The 26,945-nt window shown below is 46.0% G+C and overlaps 1 protein-coding gene across 1 annotated transcript; it reads right to left on the bottom strand.

The window, feature by feature from the left end:
• Grsf1 (G-rich RNA sequence binding factor 1) lies at positions 1 to 21,741 on the bottom strand. Its single transcript, XM_045130163.1, has 10 exons — positions 21,391 to 21,741; positions 19,366 to 19,522; positions 15,772 to 15,927; positions 14,936 to 15,079; positions 12,545 to 12,680; positions 9,737 to 9,921; positions 8,167 to 8,288; positions 5,611 to 5,746; positions 4,402 to 4,478; positions 1 to 1,250 (listed from the first exon to the last, which is right to left on the bottom strand). The coding sequence occupies exons 1-9, from the start codon at positions 21,739 to 21,741 to the stop codon at positions 4,429 to 4,431; spliced, it is 1,437 nt and encodes a 478-aa protein (XP_044986098.1). The 3' UTR covers positions 1 to 1,250; positions 4,402 to 4,428.
• Between the last annotated feature and the right edge of the window lie 5,204 nt (positions 21,742 to 26,945).

Here is a 26,945-nt window from a genome sequence, read left to right as displayed (position 1 = left end):
TTTGGCCTGAAACAAACCTCATTTATTGGCTACAGTACAGTGATCTTGAATCTTAGCTGGTAATCAAAGATGGTTATGAACTGAGAGACGCAATCTCTCTTCCAGGTACCACCTCTCAGAACTCTCGGAAAATTCCACCTAAGACCTAGAATTGCACCTCTTGGTGGCGCTGTCACCCTGAGAACAGGAACAAGGCAAAGAAAGTCTACAGGTCTCTGACTCTTCTACACAGGTATACATAAAGTTAAGCTTATTAATGACTATTTTTGAAGCCAGCCACTTTGTCCAATGTTTAAACAACAAGCTGGTTAATATTAAAGCAGAAGGCAGTGCCACAATGTGCCAGAGGTCTGGCTCTACCCATGACCCCTCTCACAATTATACATCAAATGTTATTTAAGCAAGGCACCCCTACTTGTTCTAAAACATGAGATATGCTACCCCACTGAAAAAGCACATGAGGAGACCCCAATTTTTTTTTTCCTACCTAGAGCTGGTTTAAATTCAAATAAAGCCATCAGTATCCTTACCAGTGAGGAACACTTTGAAAGTATCACTTTACAGTTTTGAAATTAAGAAACACCCCAAACCAAAAACAGTGAGGGAAAGAGACTCAGACAACGGTTAGTTTAAAGCTGAGACTAGACTTTCCTTCCATAGACAGGCACCAAGGTTAAGTGCCTTCAACAATAGGGTGTGGAGGCAGAACAATTCTAAAGACAGAACTGCCAAGTTCTTAGTATGACACTTAGTAACCTGTACTTTCCTTTTTCTTTCTTTTTAGAAATTTCTACCCTTATCTAAGTAACCAAAAATAGATATAATTTAAAAGCACTTGGCCAAACTATAGTGATTTAAAGTTCTGAAAACTTCCCTTGCTTTGGTGTTTGGTTAAAATATACCATTTTACTCCATGAGAAATTTTACATGGCAGCTCTCAATTCACTAACACCAAAAACCAAAAAACAGGAGGAAACTAGATTTTAAAAGAAAATGTCATCTTTACAACTGGTAACACCTCTAATTATCCGTTTGTTAGTCAGGTCCTAGATAGTTTAAACAAAATTTAAATTTATAGTTTATTTCATAACCCTAAACTGAACCTTCTGTTTCTAAACCATCCATCAAGATTTTCCTCAGCAGTTAATCCGCAATGTCCAAGTCCTTTCTTTAGCAGCTGCTACCAAAAACTGGACCTTTTTATCCCACATCCAAGGAAGATGTGCAGATGAAATGTTTCTTGCTTCATCCTGAAAACAAACCAAAATTATTTTTAAAATTTTAGTTTTTGTTTTTCAAAGCTAGCTTTCACTCTAGCCCAGGCTGACCTGGAATGAACTATGTAGTATCAAGGTGGCCTCAAACACAGCAGTCCTCCTACTTCTGCCTCACAACTGCTGGGATTAAAGGAGTGAGCCACCATGCCCGGCTTTTTCTTTTTTTTTTCTTTTTCAAATTTTTATTAACAACTTCCATGATTATAAAGAATATCCCAGCCGGGCGTGGTGGCGCATGCCTTTAATCCCAGCACTCAGGAGGCAGAGGTAGGAGGATCGCCATGAGTTCGAGGCCACCCTGAGACTACATAGTGAATTCCAGGTCAGCCTGAGCCAGAGTGAGACCCTACCTTGAAAAACCAAAAAAAAAAAAAAAAAAGAATATCCCATGGTAATACCCTCCCTCCCCCCACTTTCCCCTTTGAAAGTCCATTCTCCATCATATCCCCTCCCCATCTCAATCAGTCTCTCTCTTAATTTTGATGTCATCATCTTTTCCTCCTCTTATGATGGTCTTGTGTAGGTAGTGTCAGGCACTGTGAGGTCATGGATACCCACACCATTTTGTGTCTGTCCGGTTTTATTTATTTATTGTGTTTTGTTTTGTTTTCCAAGGTAGGGTCTCACTCTAGCTCAGGATGACCTGGAATTCACTATGTAGTCTCAGGGTGGTCTCAACTCATGGCGATCCTCCTACCTCTACCTCGAGTGCTGAGATTAAAGGCGTGGAGAATTAAACCCAAGTTGTCAGCTTTTAAAACAAGCACCTTGTTGGAAGGCACAGGGTAAAAGGATCATCACCATGAGCTGAAGGCCACCCTGAGAATGCATAGGCAATTCCAAAGTCAGCTTGGACTAGAGCAAGACCCTACCTCAAAAAAAAAAAAAAAAAACCAACAAATAATTGTATCTTATAACTGAGGAAACATTTTAAGGGAAGAACAGCAAATATAAAATACATTTTCTGTGTACTATGATGTACAGCTATGAAGTAACTCTAGAGTCATTTTTGTTAATTTTATTTTTACTTATTTATGGGGGGGGGAATGGGATGCCAGGGCTCCCAGCCACTGTAAACGAACTCCAGATGCATGTACCACCATGTGCATCTGGCTTACAAGAAGTTGAACCTGGGTCCTTAGGCTTCATAAGCAAGCGACTTAACCACTAAGCCATGCCTCCAGCCCTAGAGTCATTTTTGAGAACACAGCATGAATGTGCTGACTATGGACTCTATACTGGCACATAGCCATGAATGTAGTAACCACACAGACGTCACAAAAGTGATGCTCAGGGCTGGAGAGATGGCTCAGTGGTTAAGGCATCTTCCTGTAAAGCCTAAAGACCCTGGTTCAATTCCCCAGGACCCACACAAGCCAGATGCACACGGTGGCACATGTGTCTGGAGTTTGTTTACAGTGGCTGAAGGTCCTGGTATGCCCATTCATATTCACAGTCATTCTCTCTCTACATACATGCACTTATGTATAAGTGGGTGTATGTATGTGTGTGTGTGTGTGTGTGTGTATATATATATATATATATATTTATATATATATATATTTATATATATATATATATAAAAAATCTGAAATAATAAAAATATAAAAAAGTCTTAGAAAGTGACGCTCAAAATAAGTAAGTAAAGGGTGATGCTCAAAGCCGCCACACAGTGCCTTTTATTTCCGGAACAGTCAGGAGCTGAGTCAGCTCAGCAGAGGAGTGCTTGCTGTGCAGCTGTGAGGCCGAGTCCAATCCCTAGTGCCACGGCAGTAAGAGGCAGGGCTTGGCTACGCGTGCCCGTGGCCCTGGTGCTCGGGGACACGGGGACAGGAGGAGCACTGGGGCGCCTGGTCAGCAGGTGCAACCACACTGTGAGGAAGTGCAGGCTCAGTGACACAAGGCAGAACAGAGGTAGAGAGCACTTGATGTCTCCCCTGGGCCCTGCATGTGGCCCTACTACACACGCATGTACCTATGCCACATGTACACACACACACAATTTTTTAAAATTGTGCACACACGGCTGGAGAGATGGCTTAGTGGTGAAGGCGTTTGCCTACAAAGCCAAAGGACCTCCGTTTGAGTCGCCAGGACACATGTGAGCCAGATGCACAAGGTGGCGCACGCGTCTGGAGTTTGTTTACAATGGCTGGAGGCCCTGCCGCACCTATTCTCTCTCTCTCTGCCTCTTTATTTCTCGCTCTCTCAAATAACTAAAATAAAACAAAATTTAAAAACCTTAAACACGGGCTGGAGAGATGGCTTAGCGGTTAAGCGCTTGCCTGTGAAGCCTAAGAACCCCGGTTCGAGGCTCGGTTCCCCAGGTCCCACGTTAGCCAGATGCACAAGGGGGTGCACACGTCTGGAGTTCGTTTGCAGTGGCTGGAAGCCCTGGCGCGCCCATTCTCTCTCTCTCCCTCTATCTGTCTTTCTCTCTGTGTCTGTCACTCTCAAATAAATAAATAAAAAATTTTTTAAAAAAAATTAAAAAAAAAAACAACCTTAAACACAAAATTTGTACACACGTGCCGTGTGTGCCAGGGTCTCTTGCTATTGCAAATAAATACCAGCTTTCCATGGATGCTTTGGAGAGTGAACCCAGGCTGCTAGCTCTTCCAAACAAGCCCCCTAACCAGTGAACAGTCTCCCCAGTCACTAAGAATTTTGATGACTTTTTTTTTTTTTTTTGCTTTTTTGAGGTCAGGTATCACTCTAGCAAAGGCTGACCTGGAATTCACCATGTAGTCTCAGGGTGACCTTGAACTCTCAGTGATCCTCCTACCTCTGCCTCTGAGTGCTGGGATTAAACACGTGCACCACCACGGCCAGTTTGATTTCTTATACTGATGCTTCAACTATCATTGATTTCAATTTTTTTTGTTTTTGTTTTTTTTTCTGAAATAAGGCTCTAGCCCAGGCTGACGTGGAACTTACTCTATGGTTCCAGGCTGAGCTCAAACCCACAGCAATCCTCCTACCACTGCCTTCTGAGGGCTGGGATTAAAAGTGTGCATCACCACTCCCGGCTTGGTTTGGAGAATGGTTCCAATGATACTACAAATTGGTGATTTGATGATTATTAATTCTTACAAGTATTTCCAGTTAAATTTCTTCAATTTACCTTATTATCTGGAGTCTGTTGGAAGTCTTATTTTCCTTTAGGACATGAATTTAGGAACAGCTCAATATATCTATGATCTGAAAACACACACACAAGAGCAAAGTTGAAAACACAGAGCCACTTTTTTCTTATAGTTCAAACAACTGAAATCCTTTGTTCGTTCCTTAATTAAAAGCAAAAACAGCCAGGTGTGGTAACACATGCCTTTAATCCCAGAATTTGGGAAGAAGAGGTAGGAGGATCGCTGTGAGTTTGAGGCCACCCTGAGACTACATAGGAAATTCCAGAGGTCACTCTGGGCTAGAGTAAGGCCCTACCTCAAAAAACTAAAAACTAAATAAAAAAAAATAATAATAAAACAGGACTGGAAAGATGGCTTAGCAGTAAAGGAACTTGCTTGCAAAGCCAAATGGCCCACATAAGCCAGATGCACAAGGTTGCATGTACGTCTTGAGTTTATCTGCAATGGCTACAGGCCCTGACACACCCATTCTCCTCTATCTGCCTCTTTCTCTCTTTCTCCCTTAAATAAATAAGAACAGGGCTGGAGATTTGGCTTAGTGGTTAAGGTGCTTGCCTCCAAAGCCAAAGGACCCAGGATCAATTCCCCAGGACCCATGTAAAGCCATATGCACAAGGTGGTGCATGTGTCTGGAGTTACTGTGCAGTGGCTAGAGGCCCTGACATGCCCATTCTCTGAAAAATAAATAAAATAAAAATTTAAGCCAGATGTGGTGGCACATACCTTTAACATTTGGGAGGCAGAGGTAGGAGGATTGCCGTGAGTTCAAAGCCACTCTGAGACTACATAGTGAATTCCAGGTTAGCCTGTGTTAGAGGGAGATTCTACCTTGAAAAACCAAAAATAAATAAATAAATAAAAACTGTTTAAAAATAAAAATAAACAAATGAATTAAAATGAGGCTGGGTCTGATGATGCAGCCTTATACCTCAAGAGATGTACTGGCCATGCCATTAATTCCAGCACTCAGGAAGCCTAAGCAGGAGAGTGCAGAGCAAGAGGCCAGCCTGGGATAGCACACAGCGAGGCCCTGTCTCCGCTGAAGGGCAAACAAATACACAAGAAGCGTCCAGGGCCGTCAGCTAATACTAAATGTTTGGCCTTTACATTTACTTCATTAGTAATTTTCTAGGTACGTTATTCGCAAACAAAGGCAAACGCACCAGGAAAGCCAGGGTGGCACTTACGGACATGGGACCGGTCCTTGAGCATGGCGGCGACGGCGTCCTCGTGGGTATCGAAGTGCACATCGGCCTCTCCGGTCGCCTTCCCACTGGAGCTGTACTCCATGGTGATTCTCACAGGCTTCAGCGGAGCGAAAAACTAAACAAATAGGACACAGGCAACTGAAACAGGAACAGTCTCCACAAGTCTGCTGGCTCTGTGGTGTTTTTTCTTTTTCCCTTTCAGATTTTGATTCCTACATCTGGTAAACTTTTCTCATTTTTGGTTTTCAAGACAGGATCTCACTATGTTGCACAGGCTAGCCCACAACAAAGCTGCTGTCAGGTGTGGTGGTGCACACCTTTAATCTCAGTACTTGGAGGCACAGAGGTAGGAGGACTGCTGTGAGTTCGAGGCCAGCCTAAGACTACATAGTAAATTCTAGGTCAGCCTGGGCTAGAGCAAGACCCTACCTGGGGGGTGGAGGGGAGCGAGCTGCTAATGGAAATGCTGTCATAACAAGTCCTGGACTCTGATTTAGTACGGGCAGACCCAAGTTTATGTTTGATGGAGCCAGCACAATTTGCTCTGCTTTGCAATGGTGTAAAAGCAATCCCGAATTTAGCAGAAAGCCATATTCTGAACTGTATTCTTCTCTTGGCTCATGATAATCAGTAAGAATGTTGGCCAGTGGCCATAGCCAGAACTCCCAATCAACTACAAGAGCACAGGAGGTAAATTCCACAGTAGCCATGTGGCTGGGCTGCACTGAGGAAGGTTAGGTGTGTGGAGCCACTTTCAACTTAGGCCAGGAGTACTAGGAATAACTCCATTGTCAGGCAGGCAACGTTTACACATAACTGCTATGCACCAGTGCCTGAGGCTCAATCTCTAACTGAAAAGTGAATAATAAACTGTAACAATCTATTCTAAAACTAAACACTTTTACTGATGGCTAAATCCACGTTTTGTTCCTTTATGTAAAATTCTGTTTTTCACTTACTGTAGGTATCTTTCAGCCTGTCTTAATAAAAACTTGTCTGCAGAACACTTTTTGATCCTGCTGGGACCATATGTTAGAATGAGGACATCTGTGCTTACCACGGAATTCTGGGAACAGAGTTTGTGATGTCTAGTCTCCTGTTATAGGGAGTCTAATATTCATCAGCATGTCTCTTGCTCCTGAGATGGGGGTTGCAGTCTACTTTTTAAAATAATTTTTTTGTTCATTTTTATTTATTTGAGAGCAACACAGAGAGAGAATTAGGCAGAGAGAAAGAATGGGCTCGCCAGGGCTTCTGCAAATGAACTCCAGACGCATGTGCCCCCTTGTGCATCTGGCTAACATGGGTCCTGGAGAATCAAGCCTCGAACTGGGGTCCTTAGGCTTCACAGGCAAGCGCTTAACAGCTAAGCCATCTCCCCAGCCTTTTTTTTTTTTTTTTTTTTTTTTTTTGAGGTAGAGTCTCACTCTAGCTCAGGCTGACCTAAAATTCACTGTGTAGTCTCAGGGTGGCCTCGAACTCACAGCCATCCTCCTACCTCTGAGCCTCCAAGTACTAAGATTAAAGGTGTGCGCCACCATACCTGGCTTCTACTTTGTTTTGTTTACGACATTGTCTGCATAAACAGCATGTCCCTTGCACACAGAGCTCTTCTACTAACAGTTCTGCAGGCTGCTGCCTTTGGGCTCCTGTGTAGAAATCTCCTGGAGTCCAATGGTTCTGTTGACTTGCCCCAGTCACAGCTCAATTCCTCGCACTGGTCATCAGGACCTGGAAACAGGTTCAGGTGGCCAACAACTTACAATTATAATAAAAAGGTGTGTTTTTTCTTTTGTCATGTGGAGTATATACATGTTCATATGTGGCATGCATGCACGAATTTGTATGTGTGGGTACACACATGTGCACGTGCTCATGGAGGCCAAGGCTCAGTATCAGGCGTCCTCCTGAGCTGCTCGCCAGCTTTCGGACCCACATCTCATCAACCACGCTGGCTAAAGCAGTGCTCAGCCACCCCGCAGATCCTGTGTCTGACTCCAGTCCTGGTCACAGGCACGCACTGCCACACCCAGCCTTTCACAGGGGGATCTGCCCTCAGGCCCTCATGCTTGCCCAGCAAGTACCTGACCCACCAAGTCAACTCCCCAACATCCAAATGGCACTTGTTGTTTAGTTTGCTGAGGCAGGGTCTCACCCTAGCCCAGGCTGACCTGGAATTCACTATGTAGTCTCAGTGTGGCCTCGAACACAGTGATTCTCCTACCTCTGCCTCCCGAACGCTGAGATTAAAGGTGTGTGTCACTATGCTCAGCCAAATGGCACGTTTTTAAAAAATGACAGGCTCTCAGTACACTGCCTAGGCTGGTCTTGAGCGCCTGAGCTCAAGCAATCCTCCACCCTGGCCTCCTAGCAGCTGGGATTTGAGGTGTGTATTGCCATACCCAGTTACAGAAAATGGCATGAGCCTCTACAACAAAGAAGACACATTTGCTTCCTAATCTTCCCCAAGTTCATACAAGTTCCATTTTACAATTCTGTTCAAACCTACAGATTGGGTATCTTACTGCCACACACATTTATAATGTCTTGGGCATTGGCTTGGAAAGGCAATCCTCTCATGTGGACAACATGCAGTGAAGGCGTTGTTCCAAAATCGACAGGTTCTGGAAGCTTTTCTGACATCTCCTTGGGCAATTCTGAGAGGTGGAACAAAAAACACTGTCAAAGGCATAAACACTTCCAAAGTGATGAGTGGATTATAATTAGCAGCAACCTTTATGTCACAATGCCCAATTCACCTTGAACCACAAAGAAAGGGTTTGAAAGACCAAAATGAGCTAAAACGTCTGCCCCTAAACAAAGATCACATCAACATATAAACACCTCCTCACCTACCACCACTGGTGGGGGCAGACATGTAACAAGGCAAAGTAACAGATGAATCAAAATCCCAAACAGGAAGGGTGTGGTGGTTTGATTCAAGTGTCCCCCATAAACTTAGGTGTTGTGAATGCTAGCTCCCCAGCTGATGGAGATTTGGGAATTAATGCCTCCTGGAGGGAGTGTATTGTTGGGGGCGGGCTTATGGGCTTTATAGCCAGTTTCCTCATGCCAGTGTTTGGCACACCCTCCTGTTGCTGTGGTCCACCTTATGTTGGCCAGGGGGTGATGTCCACCCTCTGCTCATGCCATCGATTTCCCCTGCCATCGTGGAGCTTCCCCTCGAGCCTGTAAGCCAAAATAAACCTCTTTTTCCCAGAAGCTGCTCTTGGTTGGTGATTTCTACCAGCAATGCGGACCAGACTGCAACAAAGGGCTTTTTGGGTTAAAAACATGGGGACAAAATAATCTCACAGCAGTTTTGAAAGAATTTACCAAATTTCAAAATTACCAAATATTGCTTTAGAGTTAAAAAAAAAAATTGAGGCAAAAATAAATAAATCTATAGTCAATATTTGTGCTTTCTATCTAGATCCTTTACTTCAATCTAAATTGGCATTTTAGTATCTTATATTTCTACTATCCACATTTTGACAGTCTACAAAATGATTTGTTATAACCCTAACAAAACTAAACAGCCAATCTTCCTGCATGAATACACATTCCAGCAAAAGATAGTCATGCTTTAACTCAGTTCCCTTGTTCTGACTCTTACAATTCCCTGCAAGGTGACTATTTAAAAAAAAAAAAAAAAGCCGGGCATGGCGGCGCACGCCTTTAATCCCAGCAGCACTCGGGAGGCAGAGGTAGGAGGATCGTCATGAGTTTGAGGCCACCCTGAGACTACATAGTGAATTCCAGGTCAGCCTGGGCTAGAGTGAGACCCTACCTCAAAAAACCAAAAAAAAGAAAGAAGAGAAAAAAAGAAAAGGCTGGCTTGACAGCTCAGCAGTTAAAGGCACTTGCTTACAAAGCCTGCTGGACCAGGTTTAATTCCCTAGCACCCACATAAAATCAGAAACGTGCACAAATCGATGCATGCATCTGGAGTCCATGTGCAATGAAAAGAGGCCCCCATGCATCCATAGATTCTCATCTTCCCTCTCAAATTTAAAAAAATAAAAATAAAAAGCATTGTTTAACAAAATCAAAGCATGCCAGAGTGACCCAGTGAATGTCAAACCAAGGCTAAGGAAGGCCTTACCCATCTCTTTCTGGTTTTCAAAGGCCACCATGGGCTGAGTGTCCTCATTCACTTCCTGGTCTTCAAACACAACTTCTGGCTCGGTTACATACTTAGCAGCAGGAAAGGATGCAGTTTTCTTTCCCTTATGAGAGCCTACATGGGTTCGAACTTCATTCCTTCTGCTTGGAAATATCTCTATGTACCTATATTAAGGCAAAAACAAGGACATGGTGCAAGGTAAACAGTGTGTAACAAGTGGAGGAAATTTAAGAATGGATATAGAGATTATTCCCTGAGAAAGTTCTCTCAACCCAACAGGTTAATGAATTAATTTTGGCCTTGAGCCTTTTTACCCAAGATAACAAGTTTGTTTATGTGTGTTCTGACATTTCTTTATTTGCTCCACTTCACAAGAACAACGATGTTAAGGGCAACTGCACTGCAGGCAGGACGTGCTGCCTCACACTTGAGACTCTGCATTGGGGAGGCTGTGGCAGAGAATCTTTGCAAGTTTGAGAGTCGCTTGGGCCACACAGTGAATTCCAGTCCTGCTTGAGCTATGGAGTGAGAACTTGTGGAAGACAAAAGAACAGCAAAACAAGAAGAAAAGAATCTCGTCTCCTAAGAGGTATTTATTGTTGGTTTGCCCTTGGAGACTGACGCCAAGGTGACGATACTGGAGACCCTGGAACGATGGCACCGTTAAGAGATGGGCCTCACGGGAGGCTGACCGAGGAAGAAAGCACTGGTCTCTCCACATCAACTTTCAGGCCAACCAATTATTCCAGAAGCTTGGCCATAACCTCTGAGTTATTTTCTGGTTTCCTGTTCCCAGACACACACACTCGGGCTCTGCACGGACAGAGGTGCTGGGGATAAACGGGCTGGGAGCTCACACAAATTTAGCCTGCCCCAAATATTTATTGTAGTAATGACAAGCACACTGGTACAAAGGTGGCTTTTTATCCCTCTTTCTACAGTTAACAATTTTAAGACCTTGCAGTGTACTTCTGTGACAATTAGTCACATCTGTGTAAGATACTAAAAGCTACCATGTAAGGACAGCTCATTCCCCCAGAACCTCACGGAAAGGCTACAGAGAATTAAGGGACTGAATACCACCAGGTGTGCTGGTGGACACTTATAATCCCAGTACTTGGAAGGCGCTGAGATATAAGCATGAGCTTCAGGTCAGCCTGAAGTAAAGCAAATGCAAAGCCAGTCTGGGTTATATAGTGAGATCCTGTTTCAAAACAATAAGTAAATAAACAATAAATACAGCCAGGTGTGCTGGTTTAATCTTTAATCCCAGCATTCAGGAGGCAGAGACAGGAGGATTGCCTGGGCTACAGTAAGGAAAATAAAAAAAAACACCGAACTAACTGCCAGGTGTGGTGGCGCACACCTTTAATCCCAGCACTCGGGAGGCAGAGGTAGGAGGATCCCTGAGTTCAAGGCCACCCTGAGACTACATAGTGAATTCCAGGTCAACTGGGCTTGAGCAAGAACCAACCTCAAAAAGCCCCCCCAAAACACCTAACTAACATATATACACATATGTACAAACAAATAGCAGTAAAGGCTGAGTGGGAAGGCCCCCCCAGTCCAAGCAAGCACCCTGAATTCAGATCTCCAGCACCCACATAACATGCAGGGCGTGGCAGTGGGCAGCTGTAACCCCAGAGCTGAAGAGCAACCCTATAGCTCGCTGGCTGCTTTGGCTGGCCTAGTTGAAGAGACCCAGGTTCAGTGCAAGACCCTGCCTGAACAAACAGAGCAGACAGCAATCAAGACACCTAACGTCTGCCTCGGGCCTCCACATGCACACGTGTGCACCCACACACTTCACACACACACACATAACGATCTTTAAAAAGGCCATCATTAATTCTGACTTGCCATCACATTTGCTTTTCTGAATTAGCTGGTTAAATGTGAGTTGCCAAAACATTTGTAAACCTAAAAGTTCAAGTGAGGAGAGGGATGCAGCTCAGTGGTACAGAACTTTGTCCAGCATGCATGATGGGCATCCTCAAAGCCCCCAGAGGGAAAACAGGAGAGATTTCGTGATAACCATTTCTTTGAGTTCCGAGCGTATGGCAAACATCTTTTATCCCAGCACAGAGGGGCAGGAGGAGGACAACGGCAAAGTCAAGGCCAGCCTGGTTTACATAGTGAGTTCCAGCCAGCCTGAGCTTCATAGCAAGACCCAGGGTCCACCTCAAAGGACAAGACCTTTGAAGTAATTCTCTAAGGATTACAAAATAACTGGCTTTAGAGGAAAGGAACTGAATGAAAGGGACAGAAACAACAATAATTACCTATGACTTAGCAATTTTTCTACCTTGTTTTGACTCCCAAACTGAAGTCAAAACAAAAACCTTCCTCCTCACGCGCATTCTGATGTAATGTATGAGACAGCTGACCTGATTTCTTCAAAAATCAATGGCATTTTTAAAAGCAGGGATGAAAACATGCAGGCTCAAGGCTCCACTGCAACACCATTAGATAGCAAACCAGTGTGTGAGCCCATCCAGATTCTGGTTCAAACCAACTAACTACAAGCATTTTTTTGTTGTAATCAGGAAGATGTAATTATGGGCCATTATTAGATAATAAAACAGTGCTACCTTTGTTAGCTGTAACAACACTGTGACAAGAAAATGTCATCTTTCAAAGACAGTGAAAAAAGACAGATGAAGGAATAAAAGAAACGTTAACGATCAAGTGGTGGCCACGTGGTGGCTCCTCAGCATTCTTGTCGCTTGTCTGCAGCCATATGACTGACCTGGATTCTTCCGCATCGCTAGTTTCTGCTTTACTCACCGGTTACCAATTTCTTCCCTGTGTTTCAACAGAGCTTGGTTAGCCATTTCTGGTTCTTCAAACTGTACGTAGGCTTCCCCCGTTTTTCTTCTGCCTCTATAGTCCATCACAAAAGTAATGTCTACTATGTTCAGACCTAGAACACCAAAGGAAAAAGAAATTATACATTAGTGTTCAATAGGAACATTCACTCATGTGCTAATAAAATCCATCTAAAGTGAACACACGTTCAACAGAAAAGGCAATTTATTATGGTGCCAAAAGTCTTCTTGTATAATTATAACTCAAGACTGTTTAGAAGCCAGGCCAAGTGTGGCAACTAGTATAGCAGTAGTGTATCTGTTGTGGGGAAACCAGCTGCTCTCTATCAGGACTGCAGGCCACTCCATGGGAGGGAACACATACATGCCTGGTACTGAAAACCTGGTCAAAAGCCTATGGTGGGGGAGGTCATTAGCCCTAGGAATAACTAGTAATAACTGGTGGTGTCTGGCTACATGCATGTATTATGCTCACCAAACTGCCCTGTGAGCACTTTTCTTAATGTTCATATCCATATATTAATGCTACTCTCACTTTTGGTTAGAGAAGCTTCTCTTTTCAGATGGCAGTGACCATTGGGATGACTCAAAAGTCACCATAGTGCTGAGAAGAAATGTCAGAGGAGTGTTCAGCACTGAGACATCTCTATCATACCTTCCAACATTCAGGGTCCATTGTGGAAAAGGGGGTGGAAAGAATACAAGAGCCAAAGGAAGGGCAGGACTCCTTACAATACAATCTTCCAGACACAGTTTGGACTCAGTACCCATGATCTGCAGTGCTTGGTACTGCCTACACAAGACCCTCATAACAGGAGGAAAAGATGATGACATCAAAGCAGCAGAGAGGGGATGATGGAGAGTGGATTTGTAAAGGGCAAAGTGGAGCAGGGTAGTTTATTGTCTATAAATATGGAAGCTGTCAATAAAAAAAGCTTTTAAAAAGTATGTTTAGGGGCCGAAGAGATGGTTTAGCAGTTAAGGCACTTGCCTGCAAAGCTTAAAGACCCAGGTTTGATTCCCCAACACCCACATAAGCCAGGTGCACAATGTAACACACGCATCTCAAGTTGGGTTGCCGTGGCTGGAGGCCCTGCGTGCCCGTTGTGTCTGCCTCTCTCTCTCTCAAATAAATAAATAAAACATTAAAAGAGGGAGGGAGGGAGGGAGGGGGGAGAAATTAGAGAGAGAGAGACAGACCGGCACTGAAGTGCACAACCGGCAGGTGCAGAGGCGCACGCCTTTAGTCCCAGCTCTTATAGGCAGAGGCAGGAGGATCGCCGTGAGTTCAAGGCCACTGAGACTACAGTTAACTCCAGGTCAGCCTGGGCTACAGGAAGACCCTACCTCAAAAACCAACACACAACGGTCTCAAAGGCTCTTGGGGCTTTTTGTTGCTGTTACTCATCAAGTTTTCTTTAACTTTTTATTGACAGCCTCCATAATCATAATCCCATCCCCGTGTCCCCCCTTCCTTATCCTCCCTCCACTTCTTCTTTCCAACTTGTCTCTCTTCTATTTGGATGTCATTTTCCCTTCCTATCATCTAGGTCTTGTATAGGGAACTTCAGCCACTGTCCAATCATGAATACCAAAGCTCCTTTGTGTTCATAAGACACTATTGCAAAGCAGTCCTTCCCTTCCTTTGGTTCTCACATTCTTTCTGCCCCTCTTCTGCAATGGTCCCTGAGCCTTGAAGGGTTTGGGAAATGTCTCATTTAGTGTTGAACACGACACTGTCCCTTCTCAGCACTTTGATGAGTCTCCGCAGTGGTCACCGCCACCATTCATCGTACTTACAGTCAGCACAAACGACAGCCACTGGCAGTCCTACTGCACAGCTGGCAATGAGGGGAGGCTTCCAAAGCGTGGAAACACGGCCACATCTTAATGGTTTTTCAAGGTAAGGTCTCACTCTAGCCCAGGCTGACCTGGAATTCGCTATGGAGTCTCAGGGTGGCCTCGAACTCACAGAGATCCTCCTACCTCTGCCTCCCGAGTGTTGGGATTAAAGGCATACGCCACCATACCCAGCTTTTTTTTGTTCGTTTGTTTGTTTTGTTTCTCAAGGTAGGGTGTCACTCTAGCCCAGGCTAACCTGGAATTCACTATGTAGTCCCAGGGTAGCCTTGAACTCACAGGCAATCCTCCTATCTTTGTCTCCTGAGTGCTGGAGGGCGTGCACCACCACACCTGGCACTTAATGTGAAACAAACCTCATTAAATTATTTTAAAATCTGACAACCACAAACTGCCTAAGCAACCAAAACTTCCCTAAGGTTCACAAGAAGGAGATCATGGTGGGGGAGAAGAGATATGACGCCCGGAACGTGACACAGCCGCCAACCACCTGCAAAGAAGTCGATGATGTCTTTCTCATTGCAACTGTAAGGAAGTCCTCTCAGGCGGACCACGCCGTCGTTGACTGCAGGCGAAGACTTGGTGTGCAGGCTCTTCATCAAGGCATCCACATCCTCATTGCTGACCTCATACACTGCAAAGATAAGCACCACGTTGCAAAGTGTGTGCAAGGAAGGGCACCAACTTTAAATGCCCAAACACTAGTAGCTTTTATCCTTATGTAACTGTCAAGAAAAGCGAATGGAATATGCATTGTTCCAAGCATAACCTGCTTAATATTCAAAACTTTAAGATAAACTTGGCTCATTTTACAGAAAAATACCAAATTGTCTCTGTGTGTCTGATTTTCAAAAGGTATAAGCATTTAAGTACTTTAGCACTATTGGAAAGTATAGAACTGGGTTGGAAAGATTGTTTAGCAGTTAAGGCGCTTTCCTGCAAAGTCAAAGGTTTGATTCCCCAGGACCTGTATAAGCCAGATGCAGAGGGTGGCACATATTTGGAGTTCGTTTGCAGTGGCTGGAGGCCCTAGCACAACTCTCTTTCTCTCTCAAATAAGTAAATAATTTTTTTAATCCTTAAAAAAAAGTATAAAATCAATCAGCTGGGCATGGTGGCTCACACCTTTAATCCCAGCACTCAGGAGGCAGAGGTAGGACTTCTGTGAGCTCAAGGCCAGCCTGGGACTACAGAATGAGTACAGGTCAGCCTGGACTAGAGTGAGACCCTACGTCGAATAAACCAAAAATATATATATATATATACTTAAAAAAAGGGTAAAATCTAAACTGAAATCACAAAAGGCTGGGCTCTGATGTCACATACCTTCCACGTACCGCTGGCCCATGTACATCCGGTGCTTTTCTAAGGCTTTCTGTACATCCTGCTCTGACTCCATTTCAATTAAGGCATCACCCCTTCGCTTCCCATCTCTGTTTAAGAGGAAGTGTACTCCATTCTCACTATTGCGGATTCTGCAGTCTAAAAAGGGTACAATTGAAGTCAATTAAAACTGGAAAGCAAACCAAGCAAAAATAAACCAGTCACTCTAGAATGCAATTTTCTAGCCACATGGGCACCAATATGCCTGTCAGATTCTTTGCACAACCCAGCCACTGGAGCTGTGCAAGTGTGAATAAGGTGGCATTATAAAAAATGTTCCAAGTTGGGCTGGAGGGATGGCTTATCAGTTAAGATACTTGCCTGGAAAACCAAAGGTCCCAGCTTCAATTCCCCCAGAATCCACATAAGCCAGATACATAAGGTGGCACATGTGTCTGGAGTCTGTTTGCAGGCTGAAAGCCCTGGTGCACCCATTCTGTCTCTCTTTCTGTCTCTGTCTCTCTCAAATAAATAAAAGTAAAATAAAATAATTAAAATAAATAAATGAAATGTTCCAAGTACAAAAGACAAGCAAATCTAGAGAGGGGCTGGGGACACAGTGTAGTGGTTAAAGGTCCTGGCTTTAAAAAAAAAAAAAAAAAGCCTGCAGCCCGTCCTGAGGTTCAATTCCCCAGCACCCATGTAAAGCCAAACGCACAAAGGAGCAAAACATCTAGTGTCCAAGTCCACAGCAGCAAAAGACCTCAGCGGCTCACACCTTTATCCCAGCACCCGGGAGGCTGAGGCAGCCTGGAGCTTCAGACTGAATTCTGGTCAGCCTGGGCAGAGACCCTGCCCTGGGGAAAAACAAACCAATAAAGGCCCTTCTGCTGTGTTACCCTTCCTACCACGAAGGACTGAAACCTTGAGGAAATCTTTCCTCTTTACAAGTGGTTTTCTCAGGTATTGCCCCAGCAGCACAGCAGCCTGACAGCAATCTTCATTTTTACCCTCTACTGGTCTGGAGGACACAACCCCATAAACTCGTGTGTGCTCATGCTCGGTCCCCAGCTGAAGGCGGTCTGGGTGCAAAACTCTCCTCCCATTAGCTGCTTTGCTTGAGTGCTTTGTCCCAGCAACAGGATGGTGGCTACGACAAGCCCGCTAAGCTTTCTGTGTGCTTTCTACACATCAAGCCATCCAGACCTTACTTTAGGAAGACAGATGCAATAAGAGCTCAAAGAGAAGGTCCTGGGATTTTCTTCTCCCCATGAAGATACCCAGCTGACCCTTGCGAGAATAAGACACGTTTCTCTCCTTTGTTCTGCTTAGAATTCCAAGTCCTGAAAGTGGAATGAACTGGGGGTAACAGCTTCGGCCCAGGGTAGAGCACTCCCCTAGCATGTGTGAGGAATCTGGATTTGTTCCTCAGCACAATAAATCAATGTTGCTATGATAATTGAACTTTCTCTCCTTTTTGTTACCACAGGAAGAAAACTCTGGACTGTGTATTTCTCATGAAAATCAAAATCAAGTGGCTTTATGAAATGTTTGACTCACCATATTATACATGTTTACAGCAGTTCAAGCATTCAGTTTTATCTTCTCACCACATTTTTTAAGATGGCACTTTCTAAAAACCTCTTAAGATGAAAACTTAGAAATCATAGCCAGGGGCTAGGGAGATATCTCAATGGTGAAAGACGCTTGCAGAGCCTGAAGGCCCAAGTTCAATTCCACAGTATCCATGTAAAGCCAGATGCCCAAAGTGGCATATGTGTCTAGAGTTCATTTACAGTGGCAGGAGGCCATTGTGTGCCCGTACACACTCCCTTTCTGCCTCTTTCTCTCTCAGATAAATGAATAAAAATATATTTTTAAGAAGAGAAATCATAAAGCTAGGCGTGGTGGCAAATGCCTTTAATCCCAGAACTTAGGAGATAGAGGTAGGTGGATCACTATGAGTTCTAAGCCACCCAGTGACTACACAGTAAATTCCAGGTCAGCCTGCGCTAGAGTGAGACCCTACCTCAAAACACAAACAAAAAAAAAAAAAAAAGGGGGGGGCGGTGCTGAGGAAGTAAGGAGGTGGCACTTGTTTGCAAGGCCTGACAAGGTCTGATTCCCCAGTACCCATCCAAAAGCCAGGGGCATAAAGTGGTAGGAGGTCACGGCATGACCATACTTTTGTCTCTTGCAAATAAATATTTAAAAAACCATGGGGGCTGGAGAGATGGCTTAGCAATTAATGTACTTGCCTGCAAAGCCAAAGGATCCAGGTTCAATTCCCCAGGACCCACATAAGCCAGATGCACCAGGTGGCTCATGCATCTGGAGTTCATCTGCAGTGACTGGAGGTCCTGGCACACACATTCTCATTCTCTCTCAAATAAAAATATTAAAAGAAAATCATGGGTGCTGAAGAGATGGCTCAGCATGTAAGGCACTTGTCCATAAAGCCTACCACCCAAGTTTGATTCCCCAGTACCCACGCAGAAGCCAGCTGCACAGAGCGGGCAGGGGAATGGAGCTCATCTGCAGCCGCTAAAGGCCTGGTGCACCCACTCTCCTCTGCCAGACGTGGGATTCACAGCTTTAATCCCTGCACTTGGGAGGCTGAGGCAGGAGAATCACTGTGAGTTGGAGGCCAGCCAATTATGTGGAGACCACATAGTGAATTTCAGGTCAGCCTGGGCTAGAATGAGACCGACCTCATGGGGGAAAATGGGAACCAGAGATATGGCTTAGCAGTTAAGGTGACTGCCTGCAAAGCCAAAGTACCCAGGTTTGACTCCCAGGACCTACGTAAGCCAGATGCACAAGGTGGCACACGTGTGTGGAGTTTGTTTGCAGTGGCTGGAGGCTGTGGTGCTCCTATTCCCTGTCTCTCTGCCTCTCTCCTTCTCTTTCAGACAAATGAATAAAAATTTTTTAAAAAATGCAGGGGGCTGGACTGATAGATCACTAGTTAAAGGCACTTAACTTATAAAGCCTGATGGCCCAGGTTCAAGTCTCCAGAACCTACATAAAGCCAGAAGCACAAAGTGGCATGTGTCTGGAGTTTGTTTGCAGTGGCAAGAGGCCCTGATGTGCCCATTCATATTCTCTCTCTCCCTCCCCTTCTCTCTGCTTCAAAATAAACTAAAATACTAACAAAAATTACAAATTAAAAACTAACCGATCAGTAATCCTCCCTAATATGTTAAAAGAACTTTATGTAAGTGATCTATTACAAATGTCTATATTACATAAAACAGCCACTTTGCATCCCAAGTTCCCACTGACATGCTTGACTTTTCATTCTGTTATGCACATATTAAATCTTCAGAGATATGCACACATTAAACCTTTAGTGAAAACTGGTTTCATACTACGTTGTTTCAACATAACTCACTTTGGTCATATTCAGTCTTTAAATTTAATATATACTACCAATGGTACCTATGTGTAATGTGGTACGAATATAATAAAGTCAACCAGAATGGGATGATTCCCAACCATGGAAGGACGTCTCCAGAACAGCTAGACTTGCTGCATTTAGTAGTAATCTTTCACTTAAGCAGAACTGCGCATTTAAAACAAGACACACAGACCTACCTGAGAAAAAGTTAAGCACATCGTCCACAGTACATGACCACGGTAACCCTTGGGCTCTAATGAGGAAAACATCATCCACTTCCTCTCCTAACTTGGATGGGCTCAACTCATACTCGGGTAGTGGCGGAAGGTCTTCCAAGTAGGTCGTTTTGGACTCCTTTCAAGAAAAAAAAAAAAAAAAGCATAAAAGTTATTTCTTGGAAAATGCTTATCCGGGTGCTGGTACTAGCTTATTGCTAAGAAGCAACCATCACAAATTTCCCTTACCCTCGTTTGCATGGTGGTGGTTGCTATTTTATTGTTGTTGTTGTTTTTGAGACAGGGTCTTGCTATGTGGACCCTAGCTGGCCCCATACTCACTCACCACAACCCCCCTGCCTCAGTTTCCCCAAGAGCCAGATGTGTGGCAGCACATCTGGCACCGTCTTGGGCTTAAGATGTAGAGCCTAAAGCAAATGTGTTCCAGTGGTTCGACAGCACATAAATTTACTTTTAAACTGCTCCAAATTATACCTAAAATAATGCTGGGATCTTCCTTCTTTGTTTGGGGGCAGGATGGCCTTGGAATGGCTACTCTTCTGGGGTTCAGTGTTGTAGTTAAACCAGTGTAAGAGGGTCCCTTTACACATCAGACCGTCTCAGAGAGCTTGCTAGAGTAAGACAAGTACACAAGGAAGATGCTTTAAGTGCACACAAAATACTATGGGAGTTCAAAGCAAAACCAGTTGGAGAAGCTGGGCATGGAGGCAAAGATAGGAGGACTGCTGTGAGTTCAAGGCCAGCCTGAGATTGAATTCCAAGTCAGCCGGGGCTAAGGGGAGACCCTACCTCGAAAAAGCAAAACAGATATGAGATACAGGAATAATAAAAGGGCATTCCAATTTGAGGCACGAGAGGTAACAGGAACAAAGGCACGTTGGAAAAACTGCGATCCCGTTTGTCTAAACTGCATGTTTTGTAAAAACAGGAGCCGAAGATGAGTTGGCAAAAGGAACTTGGTACCATTCAGCAGGAGAAGGCCTTGAGGGCGGGCTCACTGTATGAACACTTGTAAGCAAAGAAAGTAAAAAAGATTCTAAAGAAGATTAACTAGCAAGGCAGCAGGTCTGGGAACGAGCAGTGTAGAACTGGGTGAGGAAAAGAAAAACATAAAAGGTAGAGGCAGCTGGAACCCGAGATGGCTTAGCGAACGTGCCCCATCTTCCCAGCATTCCCTGAGCATCACCAAGCACGACAGCGTAAGTACCGGGCCAGGATGTAAATCGATAACTCGGCTACCGGCAGAGGAGAAGCAAGGCGGCCCTCTGCGCTGGGGGCCCGGGGGGCGGGTGGGGGGACGCTGGTCGGGCAAGGGTGCAGACACGGGTGGGGGGGAGGAACCGAGGAGGAGAGAATGCAAAATGTCTGCAAAGTGAGTTCCCGCAAGCACTCTTCTCACTCACGACCGAAGAAAGTAGTGAACCCTAATTCAGGGCGCAGACCCCGAAGCGTAACCCCGCCGCCGCAACCCCCGAGCCCCGCGCGTCCATCGCCGGCGTCTGCCGGGTGACCTTCAACAACCGGGGCGCCCGGCCTCGGCTCCGGCTCTCCACATCCCCCCGACACTCTTACACGGCCGCCCCCCCCCCCCCAGAAGCCGGCGGCGAGAGCGCGCGGCGGAGGGGGCGTGGGGCCGGGAGCGCGCAGGCAGGACGCAGAGGGGCGCGCGCAGCGGAGCCGGTGAAGGGGCGGGCGCGCGCCGAGCCCCTGGTGTGCACGCGCAGGTGAAGGGTCACGGAGAGCGGGGCGCGCACGCGGAGGGAGGTGGTGAGGGGGCGGGCGCGCGCGCGCAGGAGCAGGTGTAGAGGGCGCGGGGGCGCGGAGGGGGCGGGCGGGCGCGCGCTCGGAGGGAGCAGGTGAAGGGTCAAGGGGGCGCGGAGGGGCAGGTGTGGAGGGGGCAGGTGGAGGGTCAAGGGGGCGCGGAGGGGCAGGTGCGGAGGGGGCAGGTGGAGGGGCGCGGGGCTCCCGCCTTGCGCGCGCACGTACCTGGCTGAAGGCGCGCGCCGGGCCGGCGGCCGCCAGCGCCTGCGGCAGCAGCGGGCCGCGCAGGGCCGGGTAGTTGGCGGCGGCGGCCGCGGCGGCGGAGGGCAGCGCGGGGGGAGGCCCCGCCAGCCTCGCGGAGGGCGCTGGCCCGAGCTGCAGGCCCCGCGTGTGCGAGGCGGCGGCCGCGGCGGCCCCGAGCAGCAGCAGCAGGCGGCGGCGGCCCGACACGCCGGAGGGGCAGGCGGCCGGCGCCGAGCAGAGGGGCGGGTAGGAGGCGCCCGTACGCCGGCAGCTGCTGCAGTTGCAGCCGCAGCCCCGGAGCAGCGCCCCGAGCACCCAGCGGGACCCGGCCATGGACTCCGCGGACGGCGCGGGGCCCGGAGGCGGCAGCGGCCGCGCGAGCCGAGGGCAAGTGGAAGCCAGGGCCGGGGAAGGAGGGGTCTGCGCACGCGCCGTGGCGCCGGGCCGCCGCGGGGGCGTGGTCTCTGGACGCTCCGCCCACGGGGCGGGGCCTGGGAGCCGCGGCCTAGCCTGCTGAACGCGGGGGCGCAGATCTGGAGCCGCGGTCCTCCCTCCGTGGTGTGTGTCCCAGGCGCTCGGGAGGACCCGAGCGATGTTTCCGGGGAGAATTGTCACATTTTATGAAACGTTTATGAAACGTGTTAGGACGGGCGGGTGAGATGGCGCCCGCCTTTTAGTCTCAGGAGGATGGTCCTGAGTGCGAAGCCAGGCCGGCCTACAGAGTGAGTGTCAGGTTGGCCAACAGTAAGGACCTGCCTGAAAAAAACAAAAATTTTGTTTTTGTTTTTTCCTCAATTTTTATTAACATTTTCCATGATTATAAAAAGTATCCCGTGGTAATACCCTCCCTCCCCCCACTTTCCCCTTTGAAATTCCATTCTCCATCATATCCCCTCCCCATCTCAATCAGTCTCTCTTTTAAAAGACCAAAAATATTTTAAAAAATTTTTTAAAAATCCCTTCTTGGATGGGCTGGAGAGCTGGCTTAACGTGCTTGCCTGTGAAGCCTAGGACCTAGGTTAGATTCCCCAGGTCCCACATAAGCCAAATGCGCTTGATAGCGCATTCGTGGGGAGTTCGTTTGGAGTGGCTGGGACCCCAGGCGTGCCCATTCTCTCTGTCCGCCACCCCCGCCCATCTCAAATAAATTTTTTTTAATTCCCATGTTGGAATCACTTAGGAAGTTGGTTCTTCCAGGCTGGAGCCATAACGGACAGAAAGCCAACTTTGAGAAAAGGAAACGTGCACATTATATGTTGTATATTGCAAGGCTACCCTGAGGAGACAGCTTCATTCCAAGTGAAAATGACTGGCTGTGCAGTTTTCCTCCTGCTGCCAGGACTTCTCAAAGACAATACAGATAAATGGAGCTTTTTGAAGAAATAAACTAATATTAATAGATGTTATGTATGACCCAGGCAAAGAGGTGTACTCCTAAAATTCCATCATTTAGAGGGCTGACGCAGTTAAATATGGATCTATTAGACACAAGTGTGAAATTCTCTGTGTTAAACCAGTGAGGTTTGACCTCAGGGTACCCTTTTAAGAGTCTTTGATATGAATGAAGCTGTTGATTTAGATGGAATTGCCTAGGAAAATAGACCAGCGTTAGACGAGATGGCCTGGAAACCAGACTTCACATATCTCAGCATTTAATGTCTTTTAGAGGAAAATGAACCTGGAATGAGGGAGAAAAGAGAAGCAATGAGTGGTAATCAGAAAATTAAGAGAAAAGAATGTTTCTGCGGGGGAAGAGGGAGTTTTCAAAAGCCATGGCTGCACACAGATAGTGCTTAGGGGGTAAAGCATGAATAGGAAAAGGTTAAAATGAGCCTGGACTACGTCATGGGACCATGTATGCTAGTTTGGATAGATGGCCCCCAATCTATTCAATGCTTTATTAGTTTGTATTTTGGATCTGTAGCCACCTGTCTTGAGGAGGTGTCACTGGGCAGATCTTAAGGTGTGGGGTGGGTTTGAAATTCCAATCTAAAGATATCCAGAGTTCCACCTGGAGTTCCTGAACTGTGCTGTGTGGATTTTGGCTTTTGGGCTTGTGCTTCTCTCTCTCTGCTTGGACCTGTGAAACCAGGCAGCTTCTTCTGCCTTTATGGAACTTCCCCTGGATCTGTAAGCTTCAATAAATATCCCTTCCTCCCTAACCGTGCCTGGTCTAGAAATTCATCTCAGTGAACCTAAAGCCATCTGCTACACCATGTCTTTAAAGAAAAAATTTAAAAGCCAGGCATGGTGGTTCACATCTTTAACCCCAGCACCCTGGAGGCAGAGGTAGGAGGATTGCTGTGAGTTTGAGGCCAGCCTGAGACTACATAGTAAATTCCAGGTTAGCCTGAGCTAGAGCAAGACACTACTTCAAAAAACCAAAATAAGCCTGGCATGGTGGTACACGCCTTTAATCCCAGCACTCAGGAGGCAGAGGTAGGAGGATCGCCATGAGTTTGAGGCCACCCTGAGACTACATAGTTAATTCCAGGTCAGCCTGAGCCAGAGTGAGACCCTACCTCAAAAAAAAAAAAAAAAAAAAACCCAAAAACAAAATAAATAAACCCTAAATGAACATGGACAACAAAAGCAGTTTAATTTTTTCTCAAAAATTAAGGGGAGTCCTGGGTTAGGTGTAGTGACACTTAGGAGGCTAAAATAGAAGGATCAAGAATTGGAAGTCGCTGGGCATGGTGGCATGGTGGCGCATGCCTTTAATCCCAGAACGGGAGGCAGAGGTAGGAGGATTGCCGTGAGTTTGAGGCCACCCTGAGACTACATAGTGAATTCCAGGTCAGCCTGGGCTAGAGTGAGACCTTACCTCGAAAGCCCCCCAAAAAAAAAAAAAAAAAAAAAGAATTGGAAGTCATCCTAGTTTCATAGGGAGACTGCTTAACAAATAAACTAAAAGCCACACCCAGTTTCATGTGGTACTGGTGATCAAACCCAGGGCCACATGCATTCTGGGCAGACATCACCAAATGAGCTATATTCCCAGCCCTAAGATGATTTTTAAACAGAGAGGGCATTGCTGCCTTTTCTACGTTAATCATAAAATGCAGTATTTTTTGAGGTCATTTGACACTCATTATGGTACTGTTAGGCATAGTGCTGGCAGGTTATTAGCCAGCTCTGACCGGTTCTTCAGTGAAGTTCATCTTAGTTGGTAGAAAAGGGCAGACAGCGGAGAGGAAGGAGAAGGAAGAAGCAATCCTCCCAGGGGTGTTCATAAGCCCTCACAGGTCCACAAAGCACATTATTAAGAACCCGGAGAGAAGCTAGGAGGGAACGATGGCTCTGATTACTAATCAGTGGAGGAATTCATTTTATTGTCTGTGCCCTTCCATTCCTGGAGGTGAGCAGACTTCTCTTCTGATGTGCAATGAAGCTGAGTTCATCTCAAAGGGTCTCCACACAGCCCTCTTTGCATTTGAAAGGATCTAAAAATCATGAAGCGTACATGTCAACAAGCCAGGGTGTAAAGGAATTGAAGCGCAGTACCATAAAGGAAGGGCCCGTTTGTGTGGCCTGGGATAGAGGTGTTGTTGCTCATCCCAGATTAAAGGGAGTTTATTAGGTTGAACAGATGCAGGAGAGCTTCAAGAACAGAGACTGCTCCCTGTGGCCAAGGAGAGACAAAGAAATGCATTTTATCACCATGGCCCACTACCTCATCCTGTCCTCTAATAGAAATGATCCCCTACACTCACACACCCAGGTTCCTTTGGCTGCAGTGATGTGTCTTTGGTTAGCTTGGTAGTTAGGCTATCTTTGCTGTTTCAACACCATGCTAAACAATTTTTGTCAGTGGCATAGACTTCTTCTGTGAAGGGGTAAAATGTGCTGGGTTTTGAAGGACTTCTGCAGACCAGTGCACCTCCAGTCACTTCATGTGTTAAGTGAAGCGCCTCTCGGAGAAAGCAGTTGCTTTGTCACTTGAGTGAAGTATTCTGTCAAGGAATCAGTTCATAGCTGGGCATGGTGGCGCAGGTCTTTATTCCCAACGCTCAGTAGGCTGAGGTAGGAGGATCTGTGAGTTCATTCCATGCCAGCCTGGAACTGCACAATGAATTCCAGGTCAGCCTGGACTAAAGTGAGACCCTGCCTGGAAAATAAACAAACAACAACAACAACAATTTCAATAAAAAATAAGGTGTTGTTTTATGCTGGAAGATCACCACTACTTTTATTTCTTGAGGCTGGCACTCACTGTGCTGTGCAGGATAGTTTCAAACTCCCAGGCTCAAAGAATCCTGCCTCCAAAGAAGCACATGGCACCACATCTAGCGAAAGATTATTTTATATTGAAGACACATTCCTCCCCACCCTAGCAAATGTTTAAAACTGAACAAGACAAAATAAGGAACCGAATTCTTCCGGGAGTTTTCAGAGTACAGTATTGGTGTGGTTATGACAAAGAACTGATTTACCCAAGTGGGTGAAATAGTCACAAAACAGATTTGTCCCTGAATGCTGACTATGTACAAAATGTAGTGATAGGGTTTTGTTTGTTTGGTTTTTGGGTTTTTGAAGTAGAGTCTCACTCTAGCTCAGGCTGACCTAGAATGCACTATGTAGTCTTTGGCTGGCCTTGAACTCACGGCAATCCTCCTACCTCTGCCTCCTGAGTGCTGGGATGGAAAGCGTGTGCTGCCAAGCCCAGCAGGCATTGTACCTTCTGGCCATAGTCCCAGTGGCGAGGTAGGAGAGGGGTTTTTTGCTGGCCAGCTGCTGGGTGGTTCCATCTAGCTTGTTTCTTCTTGTCCTAACATGGCAAAGCAGTTTACAACCAGAGGCCACAGCTCAGGGCATCCATTAGCCCAAGATAGAAAAGAGCTATGAACTCTGTCAACAGGCACCACATTCAGTAAACATCTTTTTAAAATAGGTATTACATTAAAAAAAAAAAAAACTGACAAGCAGCCGGGCATGGTGGCACACACCTTTAATCCTAGCACTCAAGGCAGAGGCAGGAGGATCGCTGTGAATTAGAAGACAACCTGAGACTACGTAGTGCATTCCAGCCTGGGCTAGAGCGAGATCTGACCTTGGAAACAGAGACTGTGAAGCCATGCGAGATTGTGCTTATGTGAACAGCTTTGGAAGTGAACTCAGGTCAGCAAGCTTTGCAAGCAAGCTCCTTTAACTAGTGAGCCATCTTCCAGTCCCTCAAAGTTTTCTCATTCCATATAATTTGCACCTGAGAAAAACTTATTTTCCTTGGGGAGAAAGCTGCCTTCTGTCCTATTAAGGCTGAGATAAATTATAAACATTAGGGTGGAATTGGAGGGAAAATGGATATAAATAAAACAAGACTTCAGAATCAGACACAGTCTGATCTGGTCATGTCATGTCTAGCTACATGACTTTGGTCAACTTATTTATCTCTCTGTATTGTATTTTCCTGAATTTTATTTTGTTTTGTTTTTCAAGGTAGGATTTCATTCTAGCCCAGGTTGACCTGGAACTCAGTGTAGTCCCAGACTGGCCTCAAACTCACAGTGATCCTCCTACCTTGGCCTCCTAGATGCTAT

The sequence above is a fragment of the Jaculus jaculus genome, chromosome 11, assembly GCF_020740685.1.
Source record: "Jaculus jaculus isolate mJacJac1 chromosome 11, mJacJac1.mat.Y.cur, whole genome shotgun sequence".
In the NCBI taxonomy this organism is placed as follows: Eukaryota; Metazoa; Chordata; class Mammalia; order Rodentia; family Dipodidae; genus Jaculus; species Jaculus jaculus.
This window is presented reverse-complemented; position numbering and strand designations above follow the sequence as displayed.